General features: G+C 37.7%; 1 protein-coding gene and 1 pseudogene across 1 annotated transcript; one reads left to right on the top strand and one right to left on the bottom strand.

The window, feature by feature from the left end:
- Positions 1–3,864: 3,864 nt before the first annotated feature.
- On the bottom strand, positions 3,865–13,467 carry LOC131332635 (general transcription and DNA repair factor IIH helicase subunit XPB1-like; annotated as a pseudogene).
- A 437-nt stretch (positions 13,468–13,904) lies between these two features.
- LOC131334118 (beta-adaptin-like protein B) lies at positions 13,905–20,676 on the top strand. The gene is made up of 15 exons (XM_058368997.1): positions 13,905–14,197; positions 15,058–15,255; positions 15,796–15,909; positions 16,109–16,359; positions 16,577–16,712; positions 16,834–17,013; positions 17,115–17,207; positions 17,290–17,501; positions 17,682–17,745; positions 17,853–18,032; positions 18,168–18,260; positions 18,639–19,042; positions 19,305–19,494; positions 19,583–19,786; positions 20,102–20,676. Exons 1-15 carry the CDS (start codon positions 14,111–14,113, stop codon positions 20,399–20,401), a joined length of 2,706 nt encoding a protein of 901 aa, XP_058224980.1. The 5' UTR covers positions 13,905–14,110; the 3' UTR covers positions 20,402–20,676.
- The last annotated feature ends 874 nt before the right edge of the window (positions 20,677–21,550 follow it).

The raw sequence follows: 21,550 nt of genomic DNA on the forward strand, positions 1-21,550 counted from the left end.
GAACTGACCAATCTGGCAATCTGGACGGACAAGGGTCCACTGCTGGGGTGTTGAACACAGCACATATGGGTTAAAACCTCGTCCGCCCCTGTAACTGAACCATATCATCCCCTTCGAGAAGTACCATATAATTATGACATCACTGTTCAACCGGGATCATAATAACTAAATAGGTATATTAAGATAGCTGAAAATAAAATAAATAGAAAAAAGTTTGACATGTACTTCTCGAAGGGGACAACAATATGACGGTGAATTCCTAGGGCACTCCAAGAATAGGAAAAACTAAATTTAGAAGTAGGAGAAATAGAACATACTTCTGAATGAGAGAGATAAAGGTTGAGCTGAAAAGAAGGGTGTTGAAACAAACGAGGAAGGCCAAGCCCATCGATGGTTGCAGATAATTGCAGACATCATAGAGCATGGAGACAACATACGTGTTGCGTGGAAGTGTTATGCAAAAATATAAAACACGACTAAAATGTGTTTTCCAAAATTGGAAACTGTGCTCCAAAAGATACGTGGTTCCATATGCCAAACACGCCGGTGAAAGGGTAGGTTGGTTAATAAAGCACATAAGATCTAGACTGCTGATGGATATCGCATAAGACCCAAAATCACCCGCACATGTATGAGTCATGGATGAAAGAATTATTACCTATTGGTCCTTGATTTTTTGTCTTTGATTGTATTTCATTTTATTTTAGGAATCAGATATGTTATTTAGGAATCTTTTGTTTGTAACGCCCCGACTTTTCGGAAGCAAAATAAAATAAAATTTTAAGAAAATTTGCTAAATAAATATAATTTTTCAAAATAAAATTTAGCTATTACAGTCACAAGATAAATTTACTGATTCAAAATACATTAATTTCAGAGCTGACTTTAGCAAAATAAAATAAAATTTTAAGAAAATTTGCTAAATAAATATAATTTTTCAAAATAAAGTTTAGCTATTTCAGTCACAAGATAAATTTACTGATTCAAAATACATTAATTTCAGAGCTGACTCTAAGCTTGATACAAATCCGAAACATACTCGATCTTCGTTCCTGATATTCTTTCCGAGTTGAACTGCAACATCTTTGAATCCTCTCCATCGAATCCTGCGCCCACTGGCAAATTGATCGCCGAAGCAAACGATTTGCCAGGATACAGACGTATCCGTGAGTGATAAATCACCCAGTAGAATAATCCAACCCAACCACCCCTCTTACTTTACAATTAGCAGGTAACAAGATAATATTGAATCGAAGAAGCCAAACAAATATTCTCCACATAAGCTAGTTCATTACTATCCATAACCTCATGTGAAATCTAAGATCTCTCCGCAAGATCTTTCCTCCCCAACCGCTAGCCATGCTCGGTCCCATGAGATCACTTCCCTTTGCTGTCGCAGATGCACCTAAGTTATGTACCGAGTATGCATCCCAATAACTATAACAAGGGAAAAGCTTATCATGCCTGAATCACAACTAGAGTTCGCTTATCTTATATACCACCTCACAAATCACTTCACAATCATCACTGGACACCCGCCAGTCTATCAATTTATCACTGGACACCCGCCAGTTTTATTTTCATCACACAATTTATCACTGGTGTTTTTATCACTGGATACCCGCCAGTTTTATTTTCATCCCGCCAGTTTTATTTTCATCACATAATTTATCACTGGTGTTTTTATCACTGGACACCCGCCAGTTTTATTTTCATCACAAATCTCAGGTGTTTTATCACTGGACACCTGCTAGTTTTATTTTCATCACTGGACACACGCCAGTTTATCAACTCATCACTGGACACACGCCAGTTTCAATCTTATCACAAATCTCAACATCACGCATGCAGGCAATCTAGAAATAAAACTTTTCAATTCATCCATTATCTAGCATCGCCTAGGTGAATTCTACTCGCATACCACCCCATATCTCTAAGGTCCAATCTAACACTTAAATCAAGTATCGATGCAATATATAACAAATCAATAATAATTAAAACAATTAATAAACAATGTAATCACGCAACTTATTATGAACGGGCCGTTGCCCTTAATCTTGTATGGTCACAATGTCAATAATCAAGTAAGAGTTTTAAAAGGAATTTAAAGGAAAATTTTCTGGGTTCTTATTAATTAATTCTAAGATAATATATTAATTAAAAACTAATTAAATACATTAAATAGATAAAAATATTGAAATATTTATCATGACCTTAATAAGAGTCCTAAAGGTTCTATACAATCAGTTGAGTGCCAAAAGTTGAGTTCGGAGGGTCGCGGAATTATTTTAAATAAAGACGTTAAATAAAGTGGCTGAAAGTGAAGTAAATAAATAATAAATAATTTACTAATTAAAATATGTTGAGGTTAACAAAGTTTCATCTTCGGAATGTAGGGAGTCTAAATAAAATTACTCGGGCATTAATGATATGGTTTATAAGGTCGTAAAGAATTTTTTGATTTAAAACGCTATAGAAATAACAATAAATAGTAAATTAAATTAAAAATATATTATTTTAACAAGATATCATATTTGAGATGCAAGAAGTCTAGGAAAAATTAGTTTGGGTGTTCAAACGTCGTTTGGAAGGTCGCAAAGATTTTTCGTTTTCAAACTTTGATAGATAACGAATAAATAATTTAATAAATAGATAATTAGATAAAAAAAAATGATCTTAACAAGTTATGATCATTGAGGTATGAAAAGTTTAGGAAAAATAGTTCGGGAGTCAAAAATAAGGTTTGGAAGGTCGAAAAGTCGTTTCGAAACATTTAAAAACAACTAAATCTACCAGATAAATTAAACTGATATAATTAATACGTTTTATACTAAGTTGATATTACATTGTAAGAAAGTAATATCAGATCAGTAGTTTTTTATAATAATAATATCAAAAGGATTGTAAAATAAATATCATAAAGGTCATCTTATTCGCAAATAATTACAAATAAAATGTCGGGCTCAAAAATAATATCAATTTGGTGAATACGGCAGAAAACGCGCGGTAACTATATTTTTTTTCGTTCGGGACATAGGGTTAAGCATATAAACACTTAATATACTTGGAGAAGAGGTTGGATAGGATTATAGTACCTTTAATCGGATCGAATTGATTTAAAAACGAATCTTGAATTTTGGGGAAGAAGACTTTGGATTTTTTTGATCGGGAGACTTTGGAATCAAATTGGACGATGCTTGGTGATGCTAGAAGTAGAAGGAATAGATTGGAATGGTCGGATTGAGTTTTGGTTGGGTCTTGGTACGAAACCCACTTTTCTCTCTCTTTCTTTCTCTCTCTAAAACTCCATGGATTGAAACTTGATTTTCTCTGGTTTTTCTCTCTTTTGGACTGATGGGGCGTGGGGAATATTGTGGTGTAAATTTCGTGGGTCAATGGGGTGGGGTATTTATAGGAGAATTTTGGTGGAAGAGAATAAGAGTGAATTTAATTGGGTTGGGTTCATGGGATTTGGAATGGACGAATTTGGCTTGGTTTTAGGGTTAGGGAGGAAGTAGAGACTGAGTAGGAGACGGAGAGACGGAAAGAGTTTGAGGTGAGGGAGGAGAAGGAGTGTGCATGTACGCATGTATGTGTAGGAAAATTAAAAAAAAAATGCATGTATATATTGTATGCATAATTGTATTTAAAAAAAAAAAGAATTGCATTAAGGAAAATAATTCTAATAATATTATATTTAGAAAAAAAATTGGGTCAAAAATCCAGATCCTTACATGTTTATTATTATTTTGAAAATTTTGTGACTAGCCTATAAATACTAGGCTTGATTTCTTATAAGGACTTTTTTATATTGAGAATAAAGATTTATTGAGATTAGGGCTTTTTTCTTCTTCTTTTAGCTTCCTTTCTTTTATTTTGTGGGTTCAAGCTATGGGCTAAAAAGATTGTTCAACTGTCTCATTGTAGATAATGGATTGGTTAATTGAAAAATCTCCAGGGGAAATAGGAAAAGGCTAAACAGAAAGACCATGGTTCCAAATCCAGAAAATGTATTCACAAAATTAAAGAAAACAAGATTTAAGGGGGTTCTGAGGTGTACTTAGGCGAAGCGGTCCTTCAAACATGGATGATGTCTCTTGGATGCATGCTTAGGTTTGCTCTTTATCTTACCATGCTGCTCGTGCCGTCCAATGCTGCAAATAACAAAAATGGTATAACGACGAATGTGAGCAGAAAAACGCTGCGGACATTGAAATGCAAGTAAGAAATCTGGAAACAGAGAATCATACAAGCTCAAGCTTATGTTACAAAGTGAAAAATCAAATCCTAAGAAAGGTGAAAGGAAGTAACCATACTTGTATTACATGTAAACCACACCACTTGCTCCCGACATGGCACTCATAGATTTCATCGAGACACGTGATTTATGAAGGGTTGCGTCATCATCTTCTTTTTCCAATAGCTCTAATCCAACGACATCATCAGCTGCGCTTAATACCTGTTACAGAGAAATTTCCAGGGGTTTTGGCAACATAAAGTAGAGAAATTACTGTCTTATTTTTTGGAAAAAGAAATACCCCTAGTTAGTGTCTGGGAGAAGTAAAACCTTTGGCAGTAAATACACAAAGTGATTGTTCTCATCCTCCAATCCACAACCTAAAGGTTAGCAGGCAGAGTTTTTGATTCCTGAACCAGTGATCACCGCAGGTCACCAACATTATTGTCTTCTCACCTTAAGAAATAAAATATAATACACAGGCACACACAGACCTTCCCCAGGAGGGCCAGTTGCTCATTAAGACCATGGTAACTCAAATTGGCTCCTGAATCGAGTGGAGGCAAGCTTGTTATAACCTGTCAGTAGCATTGATTAGTTATCTACCAATGCAAGATAAAATTCAAACAAGCATTTAATACTCGTCTTTCAACTGATATGTTACAAATGCACACTCCTTTTGTTTCTATAAGAGGAAAAGAGGAACTTAGAAAAATTTGCAATCTAAACTTCACATGCCCAAAACAGACATAAATTCCACAGGGACCGCATATTCATCATCTCATAACAATCAAATAAGGTTATTTGGCGCAGAAGTCCAATCGACTTAGTGCTGCTGTGCACAACATGAGGAAAGTCCTTACCTTAAAGCTATAACATTGATCAATCAAAACTGCTGCCTTTTAGTTGAGAAGTACATCTCCTGGATCCAGCATTAGACAAATTTAGTAGACAGCACCTCGAAAGAGAAGATACAGGATGAAAAAACTAAAACACCTAAGTTTTAATGATGGTTTAAGCTGTAGCAAAAACCAAAACTAAATGAAGTAGGCATTGGAAATACCTATGTATCAGTAGACACAAGGGAGTATAAGAATGCATTGTACTCCTCTTTACCTCTCGCCATCCTATCTTGAAGATGACCCTGTCAACTTAATAAAAGCAAATAAATTAAGGTAAATAAAAGCAAATAACTAATAAATTAAGCAACAAGTAGCAACGTATAAGTCCTGCCCAATAACATGTTAGAAGCACACTATTGCCCAGCGAAAATGTTTGCTAACATGCTCGTACAGCATCAAAATACTTGATGATATAAATAATGTATGAGGATGGCCCACAAAATAGAACATCAAAGGGACGGTGGAACACCAAGGCCCCTCTAATAAAAACAAAGTGCATTGTGCAACACATGTTTAAGCATACCACTATAAATAAAAGCAAAATGCAATGTGCACCACATATTCAAGCTTATATGACAACCTCTGAACTGTTTATTGAAGCTCTAGCATAGATCTACTACTGTCTCACTAGTTGAGGAAGGAGATAAGAAAGGGTAGAAGGAAAATGGAAATAACACCTGTTACTGTGACAGTGAAACTGAGCAGGGGAGGGTAAATAGGCCGAACTAATCATCAAGAAATCCAATTAAAAATCAACTTTCAACTACCTCTGTCTCTTGTGATTGGCAACCACACGCAAAGAATGTAAAATACAGCTAAGACGCAACAAAAATGACATCACTCCGCTTGGTTCACCATTTTGAGAGTAACTTTTACTCTCGACACAGTTTTCAATAAATTTCTCTCTCTATCTCTCTCCACTCATTACCACTCAACTCTCAAAAATAACTTTCTAAAACCTCAACCAAACAAAGTGATTAACTCTTTGCCACACTAACTGATTTGATTCCCGCTATCTACAGAGGAGTCCATACATTAGGAATGAACATGTCAATTAATTGAGCATAGTTCAAGGGTTCCTAAGTCCTAACTCTTCTACCAAAAAGAATAAATGAACATTGGGCGTGATGTGGGCCCTGAAGAAATAGTGCAATGTGGACCATTTATCATCTAACATGATCAGTTTCGAAAGATTGAACTAGATTTACCTGAGCAGGGTGAATTTCAAAGGAATGAGTTTCTTTTTCTTACGCAGCTGCTACCAATTCCGCTTCAATTAGCAACTCGTTGTGCCCATTTTCAATTTCACCAATGGATTTGCCAACTGTAAATTCATCACTTCCATGCATCTCCTAAACAACCATCATGAATGTATTGAAATATTACTTACAAAGAAACTTGTTACCCAGAATGTTCAAATCACATTACCACAAAAATGCGCACATAGACACTACAATTTCCCTAAACGTAGTGGAACAGAAACATTCAACATGGGATGAGCCATGCAGCCAGAGCAGAAACATCATCAGCCAATCTTCACCATTAATTGTTCAGTAATCTTCATTAATTATCATAACAAATTGTAACGACCTTGAATTTTGGTCAGTAAAAATTTCGTTAAATATTTAAATTTTATTTAAATTACTTATTTTCTCTTGAGTGTTATATGATTTCTTGTTAATATTCGTCGTAGTTAGATTTTGGTCCTTAGTTAAACTCTTGACTAGAAAAACCTACGTGACCAATTTAGTTAGTTTCCAACCGACTACTTGGAGGAACCGAGCAACCAACTCACCTAGTTGCTAGATGAACCTTTTGGAGCTTTTGAACCTCTTGAACCTTTGTCTTTACCCATTGGTCCATAATGGTTAGGGTAATTTTTGTCCATTGGACAATAAACTTTTTTTCAAAAAGTATATGTAGTCTTTTCAAAAAAAAGGTACTTGTACTCCTTTTATCCATTGGTTATTAACTGCAAGGGGAATTATTATCCATTGGGTAATAACCGCTAGGGAAGTTAGTAACCTTTGGATAATAAAGTCTTTTGACCAAATAAAGTACCGATGTGACTAGGGAATCTTTCAATAAAGTTGATTTGACTAGTCAACCTTTTCAACCCTAGAAAATTACTTATTTATTTCCTTTTATTAATTTGGTTTTATTCTTTGTCCTTTGGACAATAAAAGTTAGGAGAACTATTATTCATTGGATAATAGAAACCCAATTCTTTATATTAAAAGGGTTTTAATGAAAGATTTAAACAAAGTACTATGATTGACATTTATAAATATTTTGAAAAGTACTTTTAATTATTTTTTCTAATAAAAGTTTCCTAGTAGCTATTGACCATTGGACAATAAATGTTAGGGGATTTATTATCCATTGGGTAATGGCCTTATTCTTTCAACCAAGTACATGAACTTAATAAACTAGTCTTTTTCAAAAATTCCATGGGATGAAGTACCAAAATTTTATTTTGAAAGTACTTAGTAGCCCTTGTAGCCTTTAAGGCCTAAGTTTTCCTAAGTACTCCTTTATTATTTTGTATTGGGGTTTTGTACCCAATTGGATTAATTTATGGGAGGTGTGATCTACCTAGACTACAAAGTACCCTAGTTTATTTATTTAAAGAGACATGTGCTTATTTATTTGGAAATCTTAGCCTTTAAGTTTCCTTGACCCTAGTACCAAAGGTACCCATTGTTTATTGTTACTTGTACTTTTATATGTGTGTGTATATATATATATATATATATATATATATATATATATGTGTGTGTGTGTGTGTGTGTGTGTGTGTGTGTGTGTGTGTGTGTGTGTGTGTACTTGAGAGAGAGAGAGAGAGAATGCCGAGAGAGAGAGAGAGAGAGACCCAAGAGAGAGAGAGAGAGGAGGAAGGAGAAAGGAAGGTTGGTTGCATAGTTATCGATACCGTTCCGTACCGGCCGGTACGTACCGTTTTGACTGAAAATCGGTACCTTAACTCCCCAATTTCGTTCCGGTCCCAATACCGGTCGGTACCGGACTTTTCGAAAAATACCGGCAGGTATCGGGATACCGGAAATTCCGGCCGAGATTTTGCAACGTTTTTTTTTTTTTCTTTCCTGGTACCAAAAAAAAACAAAAAAACGTTTCAGGGCTTTTTTTTTTTTTTTTTACTTTTTCTTGTCCCAAACAAAAAAAACATTTCAGGCCCAAAAAAACTAAAAATTTTTTTAGCAAAACATAGGCTTAACCTTAGTACGTGCGCGAGGCTTAGATCCCGGATTTGCACCCCTCCTGCGCACGAATAACCCGTGACGCGCACCCGGTTAATTGGTTTCCGAATCAGTTTTTTCAAATTGCCTTTGGCCACGGCACATTTTTCCGAGCGCGCGAGACCTCTTATTGGGTTCTCATTCACAAGTTCACTAGTGTGCAAAGTCATTTAAAGTGGATAAGAATTTTGTAACTAAGCAATGTGGGACTAGAGAATCTATACTAAAGATATTTTATGATAAATTGTATGATATGGGGAATTTTTTTGAATTATAATTATATATAATTATTATATATATTGTAGTTGCGGTAAATCCGAAACGGTACCCGGTACCTGACCAGTACCGGTACGTACCGTACCAGTAGGAAAACCGGTACCCTATCCGAAACGGTATTCAGAACTATGGTTGGTTGTACCATGCTTGATCTTTCCTTGATCTTTGTTCATCCTTGGAGAATCTTTCTCCTAACCAAACATAACTCTCCATTGTACTTATGATTTGTTTAGTACCCAAATCTTGTACCCCTTGTCTCATTTCCTTGCAACAAATCTCCCATAGTCCAATCCAAGGACTAAACCTAGCTTTGCAAGCTACCTTATTAGGCCTTAGTCTTTTATGCCTAATGACAACCTATGATGGACTATTATGACACAATCCTAGCCTTTATTAGCCTTAGACCTTGACTACAAGCTAAACCTAGATTATAATTACCTAGATTCACTTAAAAAGCCTAAGATCTTAGTTGATTACATAGCCTTACACCTAAGATTTGGATTGGACAAGCTATGACTTGGTTGAAAGGTTGATTTGATGACTTAATGGAGCAAATCCATGGAGGATTTAGAGAGAGAAAGGGCCGGCCATGAGAGGGAGGGAGAGCCCAAGAGTTTTGCCTATAAATAGCAAGCCATCCCATGCCATTGAACTCACACCTTCACCTAGCAACTTCTCTCTCTAGAAAAATTGTGTTCTTTCTTGTTCTTTCTTTTTGTTCTTCTTGTTCTTGAGTAGTTCTTGAGTTCTTCAAGAAACTCAACCTAGGCCGCCACTAAACCGCCACTCGACCACCCCCTCGATCCAAAAGTAGTAGTAGTATTAGTCAAGTAGAAGTTTCGAGAGAAACCTTTCTCTTTCGAAGCTACCGGAGACCACCGTAGGAAGTTACTCCGCTCGACCGCCGACGTACTTTTCGACCGCCGATTACTTTCCGTAGCCGACTACCACCTAGAAGAACTGTAAGGAAATCCTTACTTACTTCCTATTTACTTACTTACTCAAAGTATAACGTTGTTATTTTGAACCGCTAATTATATGTAGTTCATCCTTACGTACTTATCGTTTGATTAGAAGTATTCGTATAGTTATGAGTATGCGTATATGAGTTGCTTGTATTATTGTGGTGTGATAAAGCATAAGTGATTTCACTCCAAAGACGTCCGTGCATGTGGCGTTGTGCTTTGAATAAAGCATAAGTGATACACTCCAAAAGCGTCCGTACATGTGGCGTTATGCTATAAGTAGTAATTGAGCGTGATGAGTAATATAGAATTAGATGACCTTGTTAGGATGATTCTTGCTTACGTTTGTCCTACCGCGGAGTCTTTGCATGTAACGAGACACGAGAATCGAGAAAGTAGAAATATGACACCTAGGGTGTGAGTAATGAAAGGAAATATTTTTCGAGGAAGGAAATATTTTGAAACAACATAATGACCGATTTCGGGTGGCATTATGTGAGTTGTGTGTGTGCATGTGTAAAAGACGTGTTTTGAAAAGGTTTTGAATTTTCGAAAACCGCAATGTGGCCGGACGTGGTAGCCCATTGTGTGGTGTGTGTTGAAAAACCCAATGAGAACCCGGAGCGGCGGAATCATTGTGGGGATACTCGGGAACCCGGAGCGGCGGAACCGAGGTTTTTAGATTTCGAAAACCCCCAATTGGGAACCCGGAGCGGCGGAACCATTGTGGGAGACTCGGGAACCCGGAGCGGCAGAACCGAGGGTTTTGAATTGTGTGCGTTCCCATGGGAACCCGGAGCGGCGCAACCATGGTGAGGTATAGCTTGGTTATCTGCGTTACGGAGCCAATGCAAATATTTTTGTGTGCCAATGGGAACCCGGTACGGCGGAACCATTGTGAGGATACTCGGGAGTCCGGAACGGCGGAACCGAGATTGGGTGTGTAGATTGGTCATCCGCGGTACGGAGCCAATGCAAATGTTTTTGTGTTAAACAAATGGTTTTTGAAAGTTTGATTTGTAAATGAAATTGTTGACACAGTCTACGATGAGTCACGTAGGAGAAACCCGGAAATCTTGGACACCAACGATAGATGATTAATGAATGTGAATGTGTCATTGATTAACTGTGTATACACTTATCATGTGGAAATTGATGTTGTATTATACCTTTGTTTATAAGTTATGGGTTAGCGGGTATGGGATTACTCTGCTGAGCTTTGTAGCTCACGGTGTTACCTTTTGGTGACCCTGACATATTATATGGGTGGCGACGCCGGTATAATGTGTCAGATTTTGTAGATGATCAGGGTAAGCAGTTCACTGTGGAGGCTTTTGGAGCTGAGAAGCTGGCAAGAATGGAGGAGCTGAGGAGCTGTAGTTAGGAACCGTAGAACCCCCTTCATTTTTTGTAAATATTGAACTCTTGTAGGAATTTTGTTGTAATAAGAGCCAGACTCTAATTTGAGGTTTTCAATAAAATTGTCTTTTAACGTACCCAAAATTCGGGGCGTTACACAAATCGTATCTTTGAGTCAACAACAAATCTATGTAGTTCCATATTTGAGCCACTACCAAGTTCATGCAGAAAGAAAAGGACAATTACATAGCAATCTCAAGATTAAAATGGAGAGACAAACCCACTTAGCACCAACCTTATAAGAAATCCTTGCTCAAGCTATAACTTCATCCTTGAGAAGTTGTTTCAATACTTGCAAATATCCTTGTATCAGTATCAAGCATTAGCAATACACGTTTCCATTCAACAGAGCATAAAGAAATGGAGGAGGTTGAACCATCTTGCCTCCAGATATGGAGATTCGACAAGGTATCCGTTCTTCTTAAGTACTAGCTTCACTTTGACGTAATTGGCAGTTGAAGCATAAATGAAATCAATCATCTCTTTTGGGAGCTTGGTCTTCAACAATTTATTTAAAACAGCTACAATGGTGTCAGTTTCAAGACTGACTAATACCTCCGCGTACAATGAGTACGGGGTCAGATTGTAATCATGCATGTTCTCTAGCCTATGAACCATAGTCAGGTGTGTGAATGTTCAAAAATCTGCAAACATGTACTCAGGAAAATAGCTTATACGAATTACTTGCCTAAAACACGTAGAACATACCTGCAAACGGGCTCAGCAATGGTGATGAGAATTTCTCAGTGTTGGTTTATAGAAAGGATAAAAGGTTTCAAGGAAAATACGACAATCAACACAAGCCCACAATGGCTGATTAGCATGATCAGGTTTGGGCTCTAGCCAGCTGAAATCCCTCTTTTTCCCTTCTTTCTCACCTTTAATCAACCATAGTTCACTCACTCAGTTCATCCGGAGTAAATAGAATCACCCACAAAACCTATATAACTAACCTTTCATCTAATTTAAACATGATGAAAAAAAGGCTAATACTGAGCTCCATTTCTCACAAAAGTTATACTACAAAGAAAGGAAGAACTTAGTTTTCCGAACATCAAGGAAGAGGCAAGTTCGGTATGGAGGGACTCAATGGAGACAACGGATTCATGAAGCCAATGCCAATAGGTTGGGACTTACGGGTCAGTTTGGTTTGGTTTGGAAGGAAGTGGGAAGTTTTACACCAAACTTGGTGAACAAGCTTTCAGGGAAAAGTTTGCAATTTCTTAACAAGATCTGATCCCATGCTTAAAAAGGTAAGCATTGTATTGTGCTCGGTGTTTTTTTTCATACGCAATGTGTATTTCCGAACTATTTGACGAAGAATCATTGAAGAAGTTCTTTACTAATTATACACTCTAACGAAATTGAACGTGAGAAGAGCATAGGGATTGAGATGGCCTAATTGCATCATAGAAGAACATTATATACTAATACCACAACGATCATCATAATCATCGAATTCTTCGGCAAAACAAGCATCATCATCTCCCGCAACTGGAGCCTTGTGATTCTCCTCGTAGAAAGAAATAATCGAGCAATTCAAAAACCGTAATTTTACTCCACAAAAACAAGAAAACCAAACTGAAAACTGAAACACATATTGGGGAACTATCAGAACCTACTTCTCGCAAATTTTAATACGCTTTCACGCTTGCATGCACTACGTGAATTGCACGTATTTGTGTATGTATAGTTAACGCGTATGTATGTATAAGTCATGTACGACGGAGGAGAGGGAAGGATGTGATACCGTGCTCCATGGCCTCCGATTGAGATCTCTCTGTGTTGGCGTTTAGGAAGGCAGTTGATGGAAATGGAGTATTTCCACCGTCTCTTCAGAGCTCGTTTGGGTCGAAATCGAATTTATTCTTTTTCTATACTTGTGGGTAATTTACACTAACCCCCCCTGATATTTATGACTAATAAAATACTACAGATAGTCAGATACTACCATTTGGGTTTGAAATCTGACAAAAGATGCTACCTTGACATTTCAAAAATTCTAATTCATTGGCAAAATGGCGTGGGAAATGCAAAACTGCTTTAGATTTCCCTGCATTGTGGTACTGCCCGCTCATCTCTTAGCCAAGTAAGGATTAGCTTCTTTTGCCAGTTTTTCGGTTACGGATTGTAGATAGAATTTTGTCGTGTTGATAGTAGTTTTAGGGATGAAGGAACAGTAGATGCATGCACTGCATATTACACGAATCTTTTATCCTAGATTTTATTTTGTTATTCTATCTTTACTATCTATGTAAACTGTTTTCATTACAATCTAGGAAGTTATTTTATTCCTAATATATATATATATATATATATATATATATATATATATATATATATATATATATAAAATTCTTTAACACCTTCAAATCATTTGTTGCACTTGTCGCATTGCGTCCATCAACCATTTGCTTGCTTGCATATTTTTTCACTAACAATTACATCTCCGTTGTTTACTATACCACTACTCCATTTTCACCTCATCTTTCGTAATTTAAATGCCTATGTGGCTATCAGGCTATGAAGATTGAAAGAAACTTAACATCTTAGACAAAAATCATTTTCGTTCACCAACTGAGTTTGACCTAACTTTTCAATAAGATCATTTTTTTTAAAAAAAATTTGTCTTTTATGAATTTTTGTCAGTTTTGGTTTATAATTATATATTTGTATAGAATATTGATTTGTCACAATGAAATAAATTTAAAAAGCAAAAATTATTGATAAAAATACTTTTAAAAAGTTTACTAAAGATAAAAGTAATCGAAAACACAAATTCTTTACATTACTATTATTTTTTGTCTCGAAATGACAGGGGGCCAGGCCAAACCGAAATTTTAATCTAAATTTCAGGGTCAGGTCGCAACACAAGTGGAGCCGCAGCCCCAAGCGGGTCGTTCACCGGGTCGGTCCTAGGGTATAGTCGACTTTTCCAATTTGGATCGTCACTGCAATTGCCATTTTCAACATTTTCTCTCTCCGTTGCTCCGTCGAATCGTCCACCCACAGAGAGTCGCGAAGAGAGAGAGAGAGAGAGAGAGAGAGAGAGAGATGAGCGGGCACGACTCCAAGTACTTCTCCACCACCAAGAAGGGCGAAATCCCTGAGCTCAAAGAGGAGCTCAATTCTCAGTACAAGGTTCCTCTCTCTGTACTTGTGCTTGTATAACAGTATTCTCTTTTTATCCATCTATACGTCACAAAATTTGATTCCAGCGGCCTTGATCTGATTCAACTGCACTCTTGATTTCACTGCTGACTCGTTTCTACCACGATTGACGAGAATTGCCATCAGATCTATTGCTTTCCTGCTTTGATTTGTCGTTCGGATCGCCGTTAATAACCTTAATTGACTTGCAACTCACGTCCACACGATTTCCGTAATGATGTCGATGGAGCCTGCGATGCAATTCCCAAATTTGGACACGAAAGCAGAACACCTGTGTGGTGTTATATTGCCTACCTCACATTTATTATTTCCTCCGGGCTAATAGTACAAGATCGCCGTGATGTTTGCAAAATTTACTGAGTTGCTTTGCCGACACTACTTATGACGTAACCAATATGCTTTTTTAGAAATGGATCGATTCTCGTTTTAGAAGTTTTATTGTTTGATTCATGTTTGTTAGGGCTTGTAACAGGTTTTTACTGATTAGGTTCTTTTATGTGGCCCGGTATACTAGTTTGGCAATTTGCTCTACTTATGGGATGTATTGCTACTTGATTATACCATGTCTTAAGACAGTGTAAAGGGTGCAAGCTATGTTTCCTGCTTCTTGGTGTAGCTAGAATTTGAGCTTGTTTCACTTCGTTGATATGTGATATCTGTACAGAGTAGCTCATTTGAACACGTAACATTGCATTATTAGGATGGTTTTGCATACAAATGCCAAACTCACTGGGATTCGAGATAGTGTCATCAGGACTTATTAGCTGTAACATGGTGATTTGGGGAGGCTTTAGTTTGGTTTCATTACCCTTTCTTATTTTCTCATGCAGGACAAAAGAAAAGATGCTGTTAAAAAGGTGATTGCTGCTATGACTGTGGGCAAAGATGTTTCATCTTTGTTCACAGATGTTGTCAACTGTATGCAAACAGAGAATTTGGAGCTCAAAAAGCTTGTCTATTTGTATCTGATAAATTACGCTAAGAGCCAACCCGACCTTGCAATTCTGGCAGTTAATACGTTTGTGAAGGTAAGAACTGTGGTGAACTTTTGTCCTCCTGCATTTTATATTTTTACATCGACCAGATAGAACTCGGCATTGCCAATTTTCTTTGCTGATTTGAGATTGTGCTTCATAAGGTGACTGTTGACCTAATAAGTTCATCACTTCATCTTCTAATGGGGTAAACTTTTGGGACATTGGGGATCTAACATGATTTCGCGTTGGTACAGATACGTATAGCTATATTTGTATATAAAATAACAAATGGCACTAGCTGTCAGTTCTGTAGTTTGGGTTTCATGCCATGATTTCTCAAACAATTTTGTTTCCTTCCCTTTTATTTAGAAATTGAAAAGCATCATCTTCAATAACATCCTTCTATAGATATTTTTTTCTTCAAGTTTCTTTGTTTCCTTCCATTTCCTCGATGGTAGATCAGTGAATCGCTTGATACCTCATACCTCGCCAATATATCAAATTTACATGTTATACCTTTATGTTTTCCTTTCAATCCTTTTTAAGTGGTTTCTATGGATCTCCAACCTACTGTTATGGATGGTTTTGCAGGATTCACAGGATCCAAATCCTCTGATTCGTGCTTTGGCTGTGAGGACTATGGGATGCATCCGTGTTGATAAAATCACTGAATATCTGTGTGACCCCCTTCAGAGGTGTCTTAAGGTTGATCTTATTCTAGTTTACAGTTTACTCATGCTGGCAATTGGAACCTTTTACTTGTCATGGACCTCAGGAATTTATAATTACGTCCTTCAATTTTCTCCATTGTACCAATATTGCAAATGTCTTTAGTTCAATTGCACATGTTTGTATTGTGTTATGGTTCTCATATAGTTGTAACTGTTGAACTTCTGATTATCAGGACGATGATCCCTATGTTCGCAAGACAGCAGCTATATGTGTTGCTAAACTTTATGACATAAATGCTGAGCTAGTTGAGGATAGAGGGTTTCTGGAAGCTCTCAAGGATTTGATATCAGACAATAATCCAATGGTTGTAGCAAATGCTGTTGCAGCACTTGCGGAGATTCAAGAGAACAGTAGCAGGCCCATCTTTGAGATCACGAGCCACACACTTTCAAAGCTCCTTACTGCTCTAAATGAATGCACGGAGTAAGTTTGTGTTTCTAGACTACAAGTATGCTCCCTTTTGTGGTGACATGAAAATTATGTTTTGCAGTGCTGATGTTTGAAAAACAGAACATTTTACATGGTATCCAAGCAATGAATCTGTTCATAACAATTAGTTTTTGAAATTGGTGTAATACCGGTTCAACTATGAGCTACTATAACGTAATATATGCTGTTGTTATTTGACGTGTGAGTTTAGGTGGGGTCAAGTTTTCATATTGGATGCCCTTTCCAAATACAAGGCAGCCGACGCTCGTGAGGCTGAGAATATAGTGGAGCGTGTTACTCCAAGACTACAACATGCAAATTGTGCGGTTGTTCTTTCAGCTGTCAAGGTGACATTGCATCATGTTAACATCGATGATGACATTCCTGGTCATTTACTTATGTTTTAGTTTATCTGTTTATGAAAATCATACTTTACTGCTGCCTTTCTAAATTTATACCAACTTCCAGATGATCCTCCAGCAAATGGAACTCATCACAAGTACTGATGTCGTTCGGAATCTTTGCAAGAAAATGGCTCCTCCCCTTGTGACGTTACTATCTGCAGAACCTGAAATTCAATATGTTGCATTACGAAACATCAACCTTATTGTGCAAAGACGGCCTACTATTCTTGCCCACGAAATCAAGGTGATTTGATGTGAATAACCATGAGTTTGTTGCGCGGTTTCTTCGAAGTCACACTTTTAGTAGGAAGTCTTGCTTATGAAACACATAATGTTTGGTTGTAGGTGTTTTTCTGCAAGTACAATGATCCCATTTATGTGAAGATGGAAAAGTTGGAAATCATGATAAAGCTGGCTTCAGACAGAAATATAGACCAGGTATGCAGACTTTAGTCTTATCTTCTTTAGATATATTTTTTCTGTTGGCTGTCGTAATGCTCACTTGGTAGTCATTTTTCAGGTTCTGTTGGAGTTCAAAGAATATGCTACAGAAGTAGATGTAGACTTTGTTAGAAAGGCTGTTCGCGCTATTGGTCGATGTGCCATCAAGTTAGAGAGAGCGGCAGAGAGATGCATTAGTGTTTTGCTTGAGTTGATTAAGATCAAAGTAAACTACGTCGTTCAAGAAGCTATCATAGTCATTAAAGACATATTTAGACGATATCCGAACACGTAAGATTTTGTGGCTCAGCTTTGTGTTTTCTATGGCTTTTCCCCACAGATTCATGCTGTCAAATGTCAATACTCAATAGTGTCATAAACTGCTTCCTTTCAATCTAAGTTTGGCTATTTTATTGTCTTAGAACGATTCGTATTGTTCCAAGCTTAACTTTTATTCGTTGTTCCCCTCAGCTACGAGTCCATCATTGCTACACTTTGTGAGAGTTTAGACACTTTAGATGAGCCCGAGGCGAAGGTTGTCCTTAACAATTTCATGACTTTTTGTCTTTTTATCGTCGCTTATTCTTTTACAATGTATATCCTATGTTGCTCACTATTGATTGACTCCTTTAATTTATGTAGGCATCGATGATCTGGATAATTGGTGAGTATGCAGAGAGAATTGACAATGCTGATGAGCTCCTCGAGAGCTTTTTGGAGAGTTTCCCTGAAGAACCTGCACAAGTACAACTGCAATTGTTGACTGCGACAGTCAAACTTTTTCTTAAGAAGCCAACTGAAGGCCCACAGCAGATGATCCAGGTGTGCTGTTTTAACCTTTCCGTTGTGTTTATGACGTGCTCATTCTATGAAAATGTTGTGACTACCACTCAGAATCTATTGCCTTCTATTCTATTGCTTTATAGTGGTTCTCACTGCATGTTACCATCTTGGTAGGTTGTGTTGAACAATGCTACTGTGGAGACTGACAATCCTGATTTGCGTGATCGTGCATATATATACTGGCGTCTGCTTTCAACTGATCCTGAGGTTTGTAATGGTTGGAAATAGTTTCTCCCTTTGCGTATATTATATGCCTACAGTTCTCGGTTGTCTCTCTCTCTCTCTCTCTCTCTCTCTCTCTCTCTCTCTCTCTCTCTCCATAACATTTTACATGATGGGTATGTTGCTGCAAAAGTTGCTGTGGTGTCCATTTATAATGTCATGCTTGTCACACCTTGTAGGTTCACTTCTGTGGATACGAGTACTTCTAGATTGTAGGAAAAGTGGACAGTTGCTACATAGTTTGGAGCTTAATTCTTTAGCACGTTATAGACTTTTGGATGGCTATGTTTGTAAAAGTTGGTCTTGGAGTGAGAAGCCTTAAATATCCGTTCTAAACCTGCTTTTTCCTTTCCCCTCTTTCAGGCGGCCAAGGATGTTGTGTTAGCTGAGAAGCCAGTGATTAGTGACGATTCAAACCAACTCGAACCTTCTCTTCTTGATGAACTTCTTTCAAATATTGCTACTTTGTCTTCAGTGTACCACAAGCCACCAGAGGCATTTGTTACCCGTGTGAAGACTACCCAAAAAACTGAAGAAGATGACTACCCTGATGGGGGTGAACCAGGGTACTCCGAATCTCCTTCTCATGCCGTGGACAGTGCTGCATCACCACCAGCTACTTCAAGTAGTGCTCCACATGCTACGGCAAGGCAACCAGTCCCTGCAACTCCTGCTCCTGTGCCAGATTTACTCGGTGATTTGATAGGCCTTGATAATGATAATAATGGTAACGGGGCTATTGTACCAGTTGACATTTTACATGAAGGGTAAGTATTTTGGAAAATTAGAATGATACATTGTCCATATGCGTTAATTAGGCTTCTTAATTAATTTGCTGCTCGTAGATTTATTGTTTGATGGAAAATTTGAATGCGGTTACTTGGAAGTTGGAAGTTACCTAGATGCTAAAGATTAGTGAACTTATCCTAAAGTTGCAATTCATGGGCGTTCTGATGATGAATAAAATGTGCAAATGTAAAGATTTAGTTCGTTTGAATGCCTGATTTGGAGTTGTGACTTCAATTGCAGCTCTCCTTTGCCTGTTGTATTGCCAGCATCAACTGGTCAAGGTTTGCAGATCAGTGCACAACTGGTACGGAGAGATGGCCAAATTTTTTACAGCTTATTGTTTGAGAACAACTTGCAGATTCCCCTCGACGGTTTTATGATTCAGTTCAACAAGAACACGTTTGGTGTTGCTGCTGCTGGACCACTTCAGGTAGTTGTGACTTCCACCATCATGAATCAAATGTATTTTTTTTTAATTTGCACACTGGATTGATTTCAAGTTCTTAATGGCTATTCAGGTCCCACAGTTGCTACCTGGAACATCTGCTTCGACTCTTCTGCCTATGGTTCTGTTCCAGAACATAGCTCCTGGTCCTCCGAACACACTTCTGCAGGTTGCGGTGAAAAATAATCAACAGCCTGTGTGGTATTTCAATGATAAATTATCATTGGTGGTGTTCTTCTCTGAAGATGGGAGAATGGAGCGTTCTGCTTTCCTTGAGGTAGCAAAACAAAAATAGTTTCAATTTTTCAACTGCATATTTTGTATGCTGTACTGCTTCAGTAACCAACTAACCATTGTAATGACTAATGACAACTCCTTTGGCAATAATTGCTGGTGGAAATTTGTTTTAACTTGCGGAGACTATAGGGATTTTCAAATATTTTGTTTATTTCATCCGTCCTAACTATACTTAGTGTACTTTACGAGCAATCTAAGGAAGGTTCATTTGTGTTTGGTAGGAAAATTGAACCATTTTTCAAGTTTAAAATGTTTGGTGATGGTGACTGGAACCTGATTCTTTTGTGTATTGCAGACATGGAAGTCCTTGCCTGATTCAAACGAGGTCTCAAAGGATTTTCCAGGGATAGTTGTGAACAGCGTGGAGGCAACTCTAGACCAGCTCGCGGCATCCAACATGTTCTTCATCGCAAAACGTAAGCACGCAAACCAGGACGTGTTGTACCTCTCTGCGAAGATCCCTCGAGGAATCCCGTTCTTGATTGAACTCACAGCAGTTATTGGAATCCCCGGGCTGAAGTGTGCAATCAAATCTCCTAGCCCTGAAATGGCTCCTCTTTTCTTCGAAGCCCTGGAGAATCTTCTCAAGAGTTGATTTCTCCGTCTCTCTCCCCCTCCCACCTTTTTTGGTCTCTTTGGTTACGTTCCTTTTCCGCTTTCCCTTTAACTTATTGGGTTTTGCCCCTGCAATGTTGTATAATTCTTGGAGTGTTGAGATCATAGCTGGTTTTCTTTTATTTCAGAGTTTTGGCAGCTGTTCAGCTCTTCTGTCGTTTTCGTCATTTATATTGATTTGTTGAGATCGGTTGGACAAAGTTTCCGGGTTGTATACTTTGCTGCACACATTTGACAGCTCAAAGGTTTCTCTTATGCAATGCATGGAATGAATAGTAGATCATGGGGAGCTTTGACGAATGAGTTGGTGCAATGCCATGAAATCAGCCAAATGCTGCGACAACCTTTTAGCGCCACCATATCTAGCAATTGCCAGAATGAAGAGGCTCAATTGTCTTGATAGATATCGTGACCTGAACCAATAACATGTGTAATCCAGTCCTACCTGGCCGTTAAGCTATATGCCCAGCGCACTATGGGCCGTGCGCTCATTCTCAAATCATCCACAACCCCGTACCTGTTTGTTTGCACCGAGGTCAGGCTCTCAAGTTCTTCACCCTTGGCTGAGTAGAGCTCAATCTTTCTCGTGCAGCCAAACCCATGTCTGATTTAACCCGCGACACTCCATACACGAGTGGATCCATATTCTACACTCATTTTTCTCTCCTATGTTCTCATGTATTCTTGCCCATTTAATTGTCTCAAACTCTTGGTATTTTAAAGTTTTCACGTAATCTATCTATCGACCAAAAATATTTGGCCAAGGAGTATAGAGAAGAATCGACATATCAGATTCCATCTTTTTTATAAGGCAAGAAATATAATTTACTTTAATCTAAGGAATTAAGGATGACTTGATAAGATTGATGGAATTTGAAACTGATGCTTATTGCGTGACAGCACGTGATGTCTATAGTCCACTTCATTCGAGAGGGTTTGATAACTTTGATTCCCCGTATTTCAGTCCAATTAACTCGACCCGAACCACATTAATGGTGGATATAGTAGTAAGGTTAAGTTTAGCGTTTTTTTTTTTTTTGGCCTTTTTCTTGTTTTATCCTTATTCAATTTTTTTTTTTTTTTTGGGACTTTATCTTGGATATTTCAAAACATATTTACATAAGAGTTT

The sequence above is a fragment of the Rhododendron vialii genome, chromosome 7a (assembly GCF_030253575.1).
Source record: "Rhododendron vialii isolate Sample 1 chromosome 7a, ASM3025357v1".
Taxonomy (NCBI): domain Eukaryota; kingdom Viridiplantae; phylum Streptophyta; class Magnoliopsida; order Ericales; family Ericaceae; genus Rhododendron; species Rhododendron vialii.

Coding starts and splice junctions, on each gene's coding strand:
- LOC131334118 (XM_058368997.1), top strand. CDS start 14,111: ATGAGCGGGCACGACTCCAAGTACTTCTCCACCACCAAGAAGGGCGAA. Junction 16,713..16,833: donor TTGTTCTTTCAGCTGTCAAG/GTGACATTGCAT, acceptor ACCAACTTCCAG/ATGATCCTCCAGCAAATGGA. Junction 17,746..17,852: donor TAGATGAGCCCGAGGCGAAG/GTTGTCCTTAAC, acceptor TAATTTATGTAG/GCATCGATGATCTGGATAAT.